This window comes from Nycticebus coucang, chromosome 7 (assembly GCF_027406575.1).
Source record: "Nycticebus coucang isolate mNycCou1 chromosome 7, mNycCou1.pri, whole genome shotgun sequence".
Lineage (NCBI taxonomy): Eukaryota > Metazoa > Chordata > Mammalia > Primates > Lorisidae > Nycticebus > Nycticebus coucang.
Window position 1 is genome coordinate 119,509,138 of NC_069786.1, and position 13,496 is coordinate 119,522,633.

Below are 13,496 nucleotides of genomic sequence, written 5' to 3' on the forward strand. Positions count from 1 at the left end.
ACCTGAAAATGTCCAGGATAACGGCTGACTTGAAATAAGAGCTGGCTGTACCACCAGAGTAAATCTTACTGCTTTTACCTGTATCAGCAACATGAGAGAAGGGCAAGGAATTGCCAGGCCACAGTGAAAAAGATTTTCACTGGAACAAATTAAAAGAACCCATCCCAACCATTTCTAATGACTATATCCCACCCACATAATGAGATGATCCGTAGGAAGCCCTTACACCTTCAATGGACAAATAACCACCACCTTGCCTTGCAGCTAAGGAATTTGAGAGCATTGTTAACACTGTGGTCCAGAATATTACAAGCAAAATCAAAAGCAGCCTTGAGTTTTGTGCCCACATATTAACACTTAACTGCTTCTCCCTAATAAGTTTCAGGATTAACAAATGTTTGTCAAAGGAAACTATGCTGAGCAATGAAATCTAATTTGAAATGGAACCACGATAGTCTAATACATATATGCATGAAATGGAGAAGCTTTTTAATAAGCGTAGCTGACACCAAATATGCAATTTGCATACATTACACACTAATAATCTCAATTTTAATATTATTCCTTAAAAGCAACTGGGTGGGTGGTTGAGTTAAAGATTGTCTTTTGTAAAATGTGAACAAGAACAAAAGTTGGTCCTAGGGTCTTAAGCCATTAATCACAATCTTGTTAGCATAATGATCTATGCCTTCTCTTTCTGAGTCTATTTCAGATGTGGCATCTCATCACCACAAGCTTGTGATGACTCAACCAGACTTAATAGATCAATGGCTGATAAACTTGATGAGATCTGCAGACCTTCTCTTTGTTCTGAAGTGCTGAGTGGGGAATAAACATTCAAGCATTTTCAAGCCTGATACACAAATCTTTATGAGAATTTTTTTCTTTCTTCGATTGATTATCCATGAAATAAGACAGGTGTACTGGCTATTCAATTACATCTTACCCAGGACCTGGACAAAATTTGAAACGAGAACTCGGAGCATAGTTCTTACTATGGGGATTTATTAAAGTTAAATGTTCTCTAAAACCAAACTTTTTTTTGTAATTTAAGCCTATTTTCTTATTCTGTCATTGGTTTCACTCATAAACCAGAAACTAAAATCTGCCCATCTGCTCTACACACAAAAAAAGTGTTCATAATATTCTAGATTTATACCAAATGTATTTAAGTATTACTGAATGGAGAGGTACTCAAAAATTTATGCCCGCTGAGGTTGCAAACAGAACTTCCTCTTTTTAGGGAGGAAAATGCTTAACATGGATGTAGGAAAGGCTCAGAAAGCTTCTTGGATATCAAATGGCTTAGTAGGGAAAAAATGTCAATGATATAAGAGTAAATGAATCAAAACCATATGGATCAAATTTTCCCTAAAATACACAGTTTGAAAAATTAAGGAAGAAAAGTGCTTGGCAAAAATGTGTTTTAGGTTTTACCAAACCCAAAACATTTGAAGAATCATTTGCAATGGTTGATGAACCCTAAACGCAGCCAAGTTGGCCCATTTTTATATAAAAGAAAACAATAGAAAAGCTTCCTAAAAACCACATAACCCACTGATACTGTATTTCACTCAAGAAAGTATTAGAAACGGTCACCAAAAAACTCCGGGGTTTGTAGAAAAGTAAGGTGGGGGTAGGGCATGACATGACAAAAGTTTGTTGATTTAATTGGTCTTATTGGTGGGGGTTAGCTATGTGTTTCTTGGGGGTGGGAAAGGAGTAAGGGCAGTATTTCTTTGCAAAGAAAAGTTAATTAGAAGAACCTGGGCCAAATGTTAATTAGTCTCACATCGTGAGCATATGGTGGTATTTCCTTGGCATTTCATATTCCAACTCCGTATTTCTTTGGCCTTCTGCACATGGAGGAAGGTGTTGATAATGTCCCATCTGGGGGTGGAGGAAAAGTAGATGGTTCACATTTCCTCACATTCTGTATCGTTTCCATGTCAAGAGAGCACAGCCTTTCTAAAGAAAGCTGAGGACCGGGTGGACCGGGGGTGGCTCACGCCTGTGAGCCCAGCAGGAGAATTGCTCGAGGGAAGGAGCCAGAGACCAACCAGAGCAACATAACAAGAGTCCATCTCTGCAGAAATAAGTTTCAAAATCTGTTGGGTGTGCTAACACACACCTACAGTCCCACCTACTCAGGAAGCTGAGGTGGGAGGATCACTTGAGCCCAGGAGGTTAGGGCTGCCGTGAGCTAAGATAGGGCCACTCTACTTCAGTTTCATTGACAGAGGGAGATCTTGCCTCCAAGAAACAAACAAGGAAACAAAAGAAAACATAACAACAACAACAAAACCCAGAAGGCTGCCACTGCAGTGGAAGCCCTTGCCAGAGTGAGTTAAATGGTTTTGTTCCCAGAAAATGTTTTGTTGAGGTCAGTAGCCTGCCCCCCCTCCCCCCAGCTCCAGGCATCACTAAGAATCTCGCCTCACGTTCCCTGACAGATCCAGCCTTTGATGGCCTGTGAAATCAAGCCCTCCACTCGGGCCACCATTTAACCATGCCTGCAGGAAAATCGGGTCAAACATCAGTGCGGAAGCCCATGGAAAACTATACAGGGTGTTATGCCTTCTAGTGAAGACCAGCCACTGAGACGTGTTATTGCGTTCATACAAGAATCAGTAACAACTGGAAGAGAGATAGGCTGCATTTAGATGACTGTTGCCGTGGCCTCCATTTTCTTGTAAGGAAAATGGAAATGCTCCCCAGATGGAGTCACTGATTCCCTCCCAAGAAGAAAAACTTGCCAGTGATTAGGTAGTGCGCAGAACCTTTCAGCAACTCAAGGTAAAATGACACCAACGTTTCCAGAGGTTTTTGTTGGCATTTGGAAATTTAGACTGTCACAATTTAGTTTCCAAATTTGGAAATTTAGACTGTCCATCCATTGCTATGCTCTCTGACCCTCTGCAAGTGCATGACCTCCCTGAGTCACTGTTTCACACCCGCCCCTCAGGAAGCTGAGACTCCCCTGAGGGGAGGTTGGGAGCGTCTGCAATGCATCATCTGGCAAACAGCTCTGATTCTGAGCTTTAAAAGAAAGTTTGCTTGAGGGACCAGATGTATCAGAGATGCCAAATGAAAACCAACTACTGTACGTGCACACACACACACACACACACACACACACACACAAAAGTAGAGAAATAATTTGGGTATACTAATGACGTCTACTAATTCCTTGACGAACATCTAACAAGCCCATTCTACAATGGTTCACACACATTCCAACTTATGATTTCCACATGGGAATGGCAAACAGTACATCAATTTCAATGACATTAGGAAAAAAATTAAGTGTACAAATATTTCTAACAGGTTAAAATAATCTCTCCGGCTCGGCGCCTCTAGCTCAAGCGGCTAAGGTGACAGCCACATGCACCAGAGCTGGCGGGTTCAAATCCAAACTGGGCCTGCCAAACAACAATGACAACTATGACCAAAAATAGCCGGGCATTGTGATAGGTGCCTGTAGTCCTAGCTACTTGGGGAGGCTGAGGCAAAAGAATCACTTAAGCCCAGGAGTTGGAGGTTGTTGTGAGTTGTGATGCCACAGCACTCTACCCAGGGTGACAGCTTGAGGCTCTGTCTCAAAAAATAAATAAATTAATTAATTAAATTAAATAACCTCTCCTGTGGAGCTCTGCAATGAGTTGACTATAATGGCTAAAAAACTTTACATCCAATTCAGATTAAATTCACAGGTGGGGAAAGATTGGCGATGGTATCTGAAGGAGAGAAAAGGCATGATGCAATGGTGTATATGGTCCTATCTGAACTATGCTGCTAAAAGAGGCATAGGACCCCCCAAACTAAAGACAATATGAAAAACATTAATAGTGATTGCATCGGGGGGATTTTTTTGGTACTCTAAAGCCATTTTTGAAAAAAATTTCCATTTTTCTACACTAAGCAACTAATGCTTTTATTATTGGGAGAAGTTAAAAGATTAATGGGAATTAGGTGTGGCAAAAAGAGTGTAAATTAATATGAACCTAAAAGTTTAGTAAACCAGTGTCTATTCAACTTTTTGAAAATATGACTAAAACCCTCTGCCCCTGTTTTGTCTTGAACTCTGTTTCCTTTTCACTCAACTCTGTGTGATCTGGGATTAAGAGCCTACATAGATGAGCAGCCGAGAATCCTCCATTCTAGTCCCAATGTTCTCACTCTTGGGCCCGTGGCCGGCAGTCGGGAACACTCCCTCTCGGCCTCATTTGATTTGTCTGCACGCTAGATGACCAGACAGAAGAAGAAGAGGTAGGAGAGGTGGCGGAGAGGAAGAGGAGAACTGGGAATCACACCGTTAGTTCCTCTGTTAGTATCATACGGTCTAATCCGTTAATAAGCAGCGACTAAGGGTCACCGGCCTTTCTTTAGTCTCTTCTTTAGTTACCAGGTAAACCAGACTCTTAGATGTGGGTTCTTTGCTTCAGTTTTTTCCTCATGATATGTTTTTTTTTATTATTAAATCTTAGCTGTGTACATCAATGCAATCATGGGGTACAATGTCCTCATGATATTTTTAATAAAGCCAGATAACCAAAAGTAATGTAGGCCTCTCTTGTTTAAACAGAGTTATTCCTGAGAAGTGATAAATCCCAAAGGCTGTAGAAATCTAAGTTCTAATCCTAATTCTCCTCTTCCACTTTTTTATACCTGTGTTTGGCAAGATGCTCTCTCCGTGTCTTTTGTTTCCAACCTTGTTGAAGAAATGATGTTGGGGCTACAGGAACTAAGACACAATGGATTCCCAGTGGTGGTTAGAGGTGGAAGTGCATGGTAGAGTGCAAAATATCCTGGATATTTGCCATGTAACAAGGAAGAAATTAATATGTGAGACATAGTAAAGAAATATGGGGAAACGTGCCCGTATTCCTGTAGAATTTTCCATTGCTTAACGTTGTAATGATTCCTACCCTACCAACAACTCCAGAATCATCCAGCCTTCTTGAAGTCAAGGATTAATGGTAAAGAGATCAAGTTCTAGCAATTCTACTTATATGACTTTTTTTTATTTCAAACATTGTTTTAATGAAGTAACTTAGCTGTTTGAAACAGGAAATTAAGACAGTTCAATAGAGCAAAGTTAAAAATTACTCTATTAGGGTAACCTGTGAATAAAGGTTGTATGAATTTGAACTCCATTGGCAGTTTGGCACCAGAATGAACACTGGTCTAAAGCCAAAATTTTCTCTTTAGTGTTTAGAAGCCCTAAACGTGTTTTCCTTCAGATTAAAAATAAAAGCTTTGCAACAAAACCTCATTAGCTTGACACTGACTACGCTGAACGCAACTTAGCTTAGATCACCAGAATTTCAGTTAATGAAAGTAAATCGGCCTTGCAGCAAAAATTTGGAACCAAGCAACATGTGAGTTTGCAAAATGTCTTCTCTTTGGTGTGTCAAAGCACATCCCCACTCCAGGTGATGTGGTTCCTATTCCACTCTCATCAGAATCAGAAAGCAGCTGGAGATCAATTCTTACCTCTCCCGTAAGATTGCTAGGTTTCAATTCCTTAAAATACCAAGCTAACAATGTTACTTACATCCAATGTTTATATAATTTCAATGCAAAAAAATTTTACATATATTTGTTTAATATTAAAGTCTCAATCTGTGAGATGGGGTTACAAAGAAACAATATGTGAGTAAGTCAGTGCTCCCAACAAAACCATATGCACTCTCAATTTCCACTGTGCACTTATTGTGGAAAGGAATTAAAATGAAGTTTTTACTGTGAAGGTGTTTATCGAAATTTAGTCAGAACCCCTACTGAGTTTAAATTAGCCTATTTCACAAGTTATCATCAACTCTTTCAAGCACAATTGTAAAGCCCTAGATGGGCTGGGTCAGGCCCATCACCTGCATTCAGTGGCCATCTTCAGACTTCTTTCAGAGCCTGACTGAATTCAATGTGAAGTAAAAATTATCCTAAGTTTTACAACAAAACAGAGGCTTTGACTTACAAATATGCTTTTAGCATTCTTTTTAAATATATTATTTTAAAAAAGCCAATTTAAAACAGTTAACACTTATTTTGGCAAGACAGCAACCAGAATCTAAAAAGCATAAGCTACATGTCCAAATATAAACGGCATTAGAGAATAAACCATAAGGGGAAAAGAAATACACACTGAACAAAAGATAAAGTCTAAACATCTTGAGATTGTAATTTAAACCATAAAGGTAAAAGCTGAAAAATTATACTTAGTTTTTACTAGAGATTAAGTGCGCCTTTTCCTGTTTCCCCCAAGTAAAATCATAGTTTAATATTTACTCACACCCCCAAATGAGTTTTCATCTCAGTACAAAGCAACCACTACATACACATGAACTGCTTATTTGTTAATGTAATAATTTCCCTGGCTCATCCAACGTGCAACGCACAATGACTGAGTTGGTATATAACTCTTACATAACACACAAAAGTACACATCATAACATCCAAGTTAATACACGTACAATGCAGGAAACTAGTGGTTTCTCTTATAGACACAGGTTTGTGTTATTTTTAATATGATCGAGTAAGATAAGGTACTGAGAAATGCCAATGGAATCCAGACTCACCCCTAACAGAAGAGGCCAGGGTGGGAATTTACTTTCATTAAAACTTTCAACCAAATCATGTTCCTAAAAAGCCTTTCTATGGCCCCCAACTACTAATGCTAAAACTTGCAGAGATAAATATGTCTGATGCTACTTCTATATTGTGAGAGAAATTTATATGCTATGAATCTAGGCACGTTGAAGATGACTCTATTGATATAAATCCAGAATTTTAGTGCAAAATCACATTCACAAATGTCAGTACTTGGAAATTAAATGTATTAACTTCTTGTAGGAAGCACTTTCATTGTTTTCATGTTATTTTTCAGCTGAGGTTTAAAGCCACCTCTTATTTATTTTTATCCCAGGAGATGCTATAGGAATCTATGAAAGTTAATTACATTTACTGTTACAAAAAAGGATTTATAAACTTTTGCCTTTAGGCAGAAATGTTTATTCCATTGCCTTGGCTATCCATTCTTTTCAACTCCAAGGGCTTTGAACTTCTCAGCTGCTCAGAGTTATCACCCTTGTGCAGAGCCCAGGAACTCCACTCTAAAGACAGACACCACAAGTTGAAGAAAACGAAGAAGGCAAAGATATATGAGTCGTTATTTTGGCCACCCTTTGTGCCATTAAAATCTCATTTTCTGCCTATTAGAATGCCCTCTTGGTGCTTAGGCAGCGGTGATAGTCCATGATTAGTGTGTAATTGAGGATAATTGTCTTTTCACTTTTCATTTGTGTCATTCTGAGCTTCCCTCTGTTTTTCGACCCACCAAGAGGAAAAAGGGGGCTGAGAAAAGATAAAGCTGTTAAAACTCTCACTCTCAGCCCCGAAGAGATTCTTGATTGCAATTATAGATTGCAACCCCTTAGTGACATTTCTCCAAATTTAGTGGGCAGCTATCCTCACCACCTGGGCTGAGCTCTCTAATAAAATCAAGTGATCTGTATTTAAACAACTGCTAATAATATCAACCTCAGACAGATGCCACATGTAGGAAATTTAACCAACCCTCTGACATGCAATTATCAAGGCAATTTATTAATATGATCTCACCAAGAAAAGCTCATAGTCCAATGCAAATTAGAAAAACAATTACAACATTCCAACATTTATATATCCCCAAAGAGCAGCAAAGCTCCTGATTCGTGCATTTATTACTCTTTTATTCCAGAGTTGGTAGTCATCAGCTGGGTCTCTCTCCACATGACTTGTTTGCTTCCTCGCCAAGTGTTTTGTCAAAGCTTTGGTGTTTCTTTATGAGGTGCTTTTTCTCGAAACCCCATCAGCTGACCAAATGCCATTTAAAACAAGAAACAAACTCCCCCCCAAAAAAATAAATAAATAAACACCAATGTTTGGGAGCTTCTTAACCAAAGTCCAGAACTAGGATGGAGAAGATGACGCGTGTTAACACCTTAACAATGAACGCTAAAACAAAGTTTGTGCCATGACACCAAAAATCACTTGACGTTTAAAGTCTGAGCAACAACTTTGGATGCAGCTAGCAGGAAGGGTGAAGAGAAAGGAAACCAGAAAACTGAAATCATGTGGCTTGTATAAAGAATACATTATGGTTTAAATTTGGCAATTCATTACACTTCTGCCTGGGGGAATTGACTGTTTGGTTCTGGTATACAGCAAATCATCTGTCTAGAAACACGGGACTGACCTGAGGTGAAAGGCCATTGCCAATGGCAGGGTTCATGGGATTGGAGGGCCCCGACGGAGGCACAAAGCTGTCTGTATAGCTGGAAAATCCATGCCTGGTGCTGGGAAGGCAGTAGGCAGAGCTGCTGTCTGGGTTCGAAGGAATAGTGCTTTGGTGTACGGTGCTCGGAGGAAGCGGTTGAGGTCTGTGAACGGTGCTGCTGGGGTCCGACACGGCTGAAATGAAAAAGATTGTGAGCCACTGAGTTTTTTTGTGGGCCAGCAGAGAAAGTTCAGTGCCAAAGTTCACAAGTCACCAAGCCAGCAGGAGTATCTATTGATAAGATCACATCTTCATTTCTAACTGCATTTCTCGTCTGTCTGTGCACATTTGAAAGTACATAACGTGTGCATAGACTCTCCAGGATACACTCACTAATGGTGTAACAAGTGTATTTTGGTAGTGAATGTTAGTAATCGATGTGAGAATTAACCAATATCACAAACAAAAGGATTGTTGTCTTGAGTTTGTTATTAAATATACTTTGAAAGCATCTAAATATTAGTATAATAGAGAGGGTACCAGAAAATGTATACACATTTAAAGAAAGGAAAAAACTGTATAATTGTAATACTCAAGTCATATTTGACTTTGGCAATTATAAGAGGTGCTCAATGTGACTTATATTCGATCTTTGTTACCCCTTATATTGAGTATTAGAATTTTTCCTTTCTTAAAATGTGTATACATATTTTCCTTAGTTTTTTCCTTTCTTAAAATGTGTATACATATTTTTGGTACCTTCTGTAGTTTCAAATGCCTGGAATGCTATTTTTCATAATTCTAAATAATGCAGTCTAACAATTTAACATCATCCTATTCACCCTTATATGCTAACAGTGATTTTATAAAAACTTCCCTTCCCTCTACTACTACCAGTTAGAAACCATCATCGAAGTTCAACTAGTTGCAAACTGAAGTACAAATGTAGAGTTAAAATTTTAACAAAAGATAAGCAAATCCCATGTTTATTTAGGAAGGCTGGTTTTGTTTCAAAGTACTGCAATGGTATTATATTACAACATAGTTTATCCAGAGAGACTCAGATATGTCATAGAAGAAACTATGTTTCTGAAATGTGACAGGTACATTCAGACAACCCAATGTCATATAATTAACATACAAACATGGATGTTAGCATTGGGGAAAGATTTCACTTGTATAAAATATCCACCAGGGAAAACAATTGGAAATTCCATTTTAATCTCCTTGACTCTCTTCCTCTGTACCTTGTGGAATAGATGTGGGCTGGTAAGAGGTCTCCGATAGCTGGTATGTTGGCAGAGTCGGCATTGCCGTGGGCGGGAAGCCTCCAGGAATGAGATGGTTGAAAGCCATTAGTTGATTGGCCCCAGCTTGCTTCCTCCATCTTGCGCGGCGGTTGCTAAACCAGACCTATGGATTTAATTTAAAATTTGAGGATTTCACTGATGAAATAATAGCACATTCTTAATGAATTTTTCATGCTAAAACAGATTAAAGGCCCCTTACTGACAGGGCAGTTAGATGCAGGAGCCCTCCACCTCCTGAGATGTTTGGAAGCATTGTCGGGAGTGGCGGCTTCAAGGACCAAGACCCTCCATGGTGTTGCAATAGCCCCTGTGAGCCTTGTGCTGATTGTGGGCAGGAATCACAGAGAGGCAGGAATAGCAGGCACTCCCCACAACAACATCCACCCACCTTCATGATCACAGCTTCCCAGGGAGAGGCCAGGAGCCTCTTTTACTCTTCACATGGCACATCCAAAATTTGGTCTTCCCTGTTAACACCTAGCCTTGTATTTTATATTCTTATGAGTCTATCTTTGTATTTCTATAGTCATTATTTGTAAACTCCTGGATGGTCATATTAACTGAACAGGATGGTTAATAGAGCCATTTTACAACCTCTTTCAAATACATAGACATTCCACGAATCTCAGTGAAAACAAATGCCAAAAGAAAAGTAACCATTTTAATATACCAAAGTATTTTTTTTTTTAAACAATCTTCAATTTTTTTTTTTTTTTTGGCCGGGGCTGGGCTTGAACCCGCCACCTCTGGCATATGGGACCAGCACCCTACCCGCTGAGCCACAGGCGCCACCCTACCAAAGTATTTTTATCTAAAATAACTGGCTTCATTAATTATTTCTTTCAACAACAACTATTAAGCACCTATAATACTCCATGTCAGGCACTGTGCTAACAAGGTACATTCAGAAAAACCTGATATAATATAATAAAATAACTTCAAGGAGTTCAAGGCCCAAGCTTTTTGTGTGAGTCAATAAAGAGGACAGACAATACCAGCAGCGAGAATACCCAATTGAGAAATTGTTGCAGAGTGCCATTAATGGGCCCCTGGTCTTGCCCAAGAGGTTTAATATATAGATTATAGAAGTCGGGGTGATTGTTCCAGAGTGCACACATGATATTTCCACCAATTGAAGAGGATTTGCACCCACTGAAGATATTCTCCAGTTGGGTACAATGGCTTCTGCCTGTAATCTTAGTATTTTGTGAGTTGAGATGTGTGGGTTGCTTGAGGTCAGGAGTTTTGAGACAATTCTGAGCAAGAGCAAGACTCTGTCTCTACAAAAAATAGAAAAATTAGCTGGAGGTGGTGGCACATATCTGTAGTCCAGCTACTGGAGAGACTGAGGCAGGAGGATTGCTGGAGCCTAGGAGTTTGAGGTTGCATTGAGCTATGATGATGCCATAGCACTCTAGCCTAGGTTTGAAAGAGAGACCCTGCCTAAAAAAGAGAGAGATTCAAATTCTTATATTAAAAGTTAATGGAAACAATGTGGGGAAAGCACTGTACATGGGTTTGGGAGGATTAAAAAGGAATAAAGTAGGATCCCTGCTCTCAATTGGCTTCCTGCCTTGTTCTAATGGAATTCACAGAGTAGTCAAGGACAGCGTAATAGTTGCTCACTACAGGTAGAAGAAGCCCCATGTTTGGAATCGCAGAGAATAAGATTAACTTTAGAGTGAAAGCAAAGCTTCAGCTCATTTTAAAATTTAAATATGATTTTTATGAGCAATCACTGAAGCTCGTCTAAGAAAAGATGAGACTTGATTTCCCTATAGAACAATGTTAACAATGATACAACCCAGCTGTAATTGCTTAAGTCATATAATTTAAGGTGTAGGGCGCTGGCCCCATATGTCGGAGGTGGTGGGTTTAGCAAATACTTTGCCAAGGGATCTGCTCGCACTTCTGTCACTCACCCAAGCATTTGTGTGAAAAAGCGTTTCGTCTTCTCTCGCCATTATTCCAAGATACTGGGTAAGGGAAACTCTTTAAACTTCCTTGAAATATTAACATTTAGTACTCTTTAAGTTTCCAACAGGAAAAGCAGGCAAGTCAATATTTTCCCATGATGACACATAATTGAATTAGAGCTTTTCTTAACTTAATAAATTGCTACCTGGGATAATACAACCAATTCTATGGGTCTGAGCGCATGTTACCAGGACTCCCAGAGGCATCAGGGCAAGAAAACTACTTTCAAAGAAGTGCTGGGACCAAGCTGTGTTGGCCTGAAGAGGCTGGGGTGAGAAAGTAGGGGGACGTTCATGCCTGAGTGTACTGTCGTCGTATTTTATAAAACTTCAAGATTAAGGAGGCACTCCAGGCTTAAATGAAGTAGTCCCCCACATCTATCTAGACCAACTATGAGCAAGGTGTTTCCAGCTTTATATAGAGAGATACGAGGCTGAGAGAGGACATGGACTTCCAAAGTCCTGATGTGACTTCACTAAGATTTACTATCCTCAATTCCACCAGTGAGACCTCCCATGAAGAAGTCAGAAATTTATACTTCAATTGTTGTCAGAGGACACAGCCAATCTCTCAGTGGCAACTTCCTTCTGTAACCTTTAGATAAGTAAACCAAGTTTGATTTACCCCAGTGGTGGCTAATGCCCAATCTCTCCATCAATTTCAACCTCCTATTGATTCAAGGTTTATTCTAACTCCACTTCAACCAGTGTCTAAAATCAAAAATGTCTTCACTCAAATAATAAAGAAGAAACATCATGACTTTCTATAGACAGTGTCAAAAGATAGACTCCAAAAGGGCTAAGGGTATACGGTTTTTAAGTTTGATTTTTATTTTTTTCAAAAATGATACAAATAAGTATCAAAGACATCAAGTAAACCCACCAGGAGTTGAGTTTACAAGTTTGTATATTTATGATATAATATCTATTATATCTATAATAGAAATAGTTGTTTCAGAAGAGAAATAGTTGGGAAGAAAATTTTTACTGAAAAGCAACTTTCAGCACGACATTAAAGAGATTCCCAAAGGAAGAAATTTAAACATTGCTTAAATTTAAGCTAAATAAATCCAAAGGGCTATTGATGAGAAAAACAGGGATTAGTAAGGAATACCCTGCCTGGCTCTGGCCATTTGACCAGATTTTTTGTCATCTTACCATTGCAATCCTTCTGCATTTCTTAGAATCAGCAGAGTCTGCCAAAAGAAGTATTAAAGGAAAAATATACTAAAGTTGCAAGTTAGGAAGGGGTTTTTACTTTCTTTATTCTTTGTAACATAACTTCTATTTTTAAATATTATATATCTTCTATTTTTAGCAAGAGGAAAAAACTAATAAAATAATTTTCTTTTTTTTGTTCTTTTTTTGAGACAGAGTCTCACTTCGTCACCCTCGGTAGAGTGCTACGGTGTCATAGCTCACAGCAACCTCAAACTCTTGGGCTCAAACAATCCTCTTGCCTTAACCTCCCAAGTAGGTAGGACGATAAAAGCCCACTACAATGCCTGGCTCTTGCTCAGTCTGAGCTTGAACTCATGAGCTCAAGCGATCCACCCATCTCAGCCTCCTAGAGTGCCAGAGTTACAGGCATGTCTGGCCTAAAAATAACTTTCATTTTCAATACCCTAACAGACTAAACATAATGCTCTGGTAATGCTGTTATTATCCCGTATTTAACCAAAATTCCCTTGATATTCAGAAGTCTTAGGCAACTCTTTCAGTATGAAATCACTAATTCCTCGCAATCAATGAATAATCTACTGAATGGCATGTGTGAGTGTATGATACGGAATAAGTTTATCTAAAATAGATGGAGGTCACTTATAACTTGGTGGTTAAGTTACTAGAAATTTCCTCTTGATTTGGAAAGAACAGCAATAACAACGGAGACAAACTGGCCTTTCATTCATATTCTCGGAGAGAAAATGAAGTTTCCACTGGTGTCTTTGTAAG

The 13,496-nt window shown here is 39.0% G+C and overlaps 1 protein-coding gene across 1 annotated transcript in view; it reads right to left on the reverse strand.

Moving 5' to 3' along the window:
• The window catches only part of PAX3 (paired box 3), a 100,447-nt gene that overhangs the window by 12,193 nt on the left and 74,758 nt on the right, over positions 1-13,496 (reverse strand). The window contains exons 6-7 of the mRNA XM_053597275.1: positions 9,505-9,670; positions 8,237-8,451 (exon numbers count right to left, since the gene is read on the reverse strand). Coding sequence (XP_053453250.1) covers positions 8,237-8,451; positions 9,505-9,670 — 381 coding nt within the window. The remainder of the gene's footprint in view (positions 1-8,236; positions 8,452-9,504; positions 9,671-13,496) is intronic.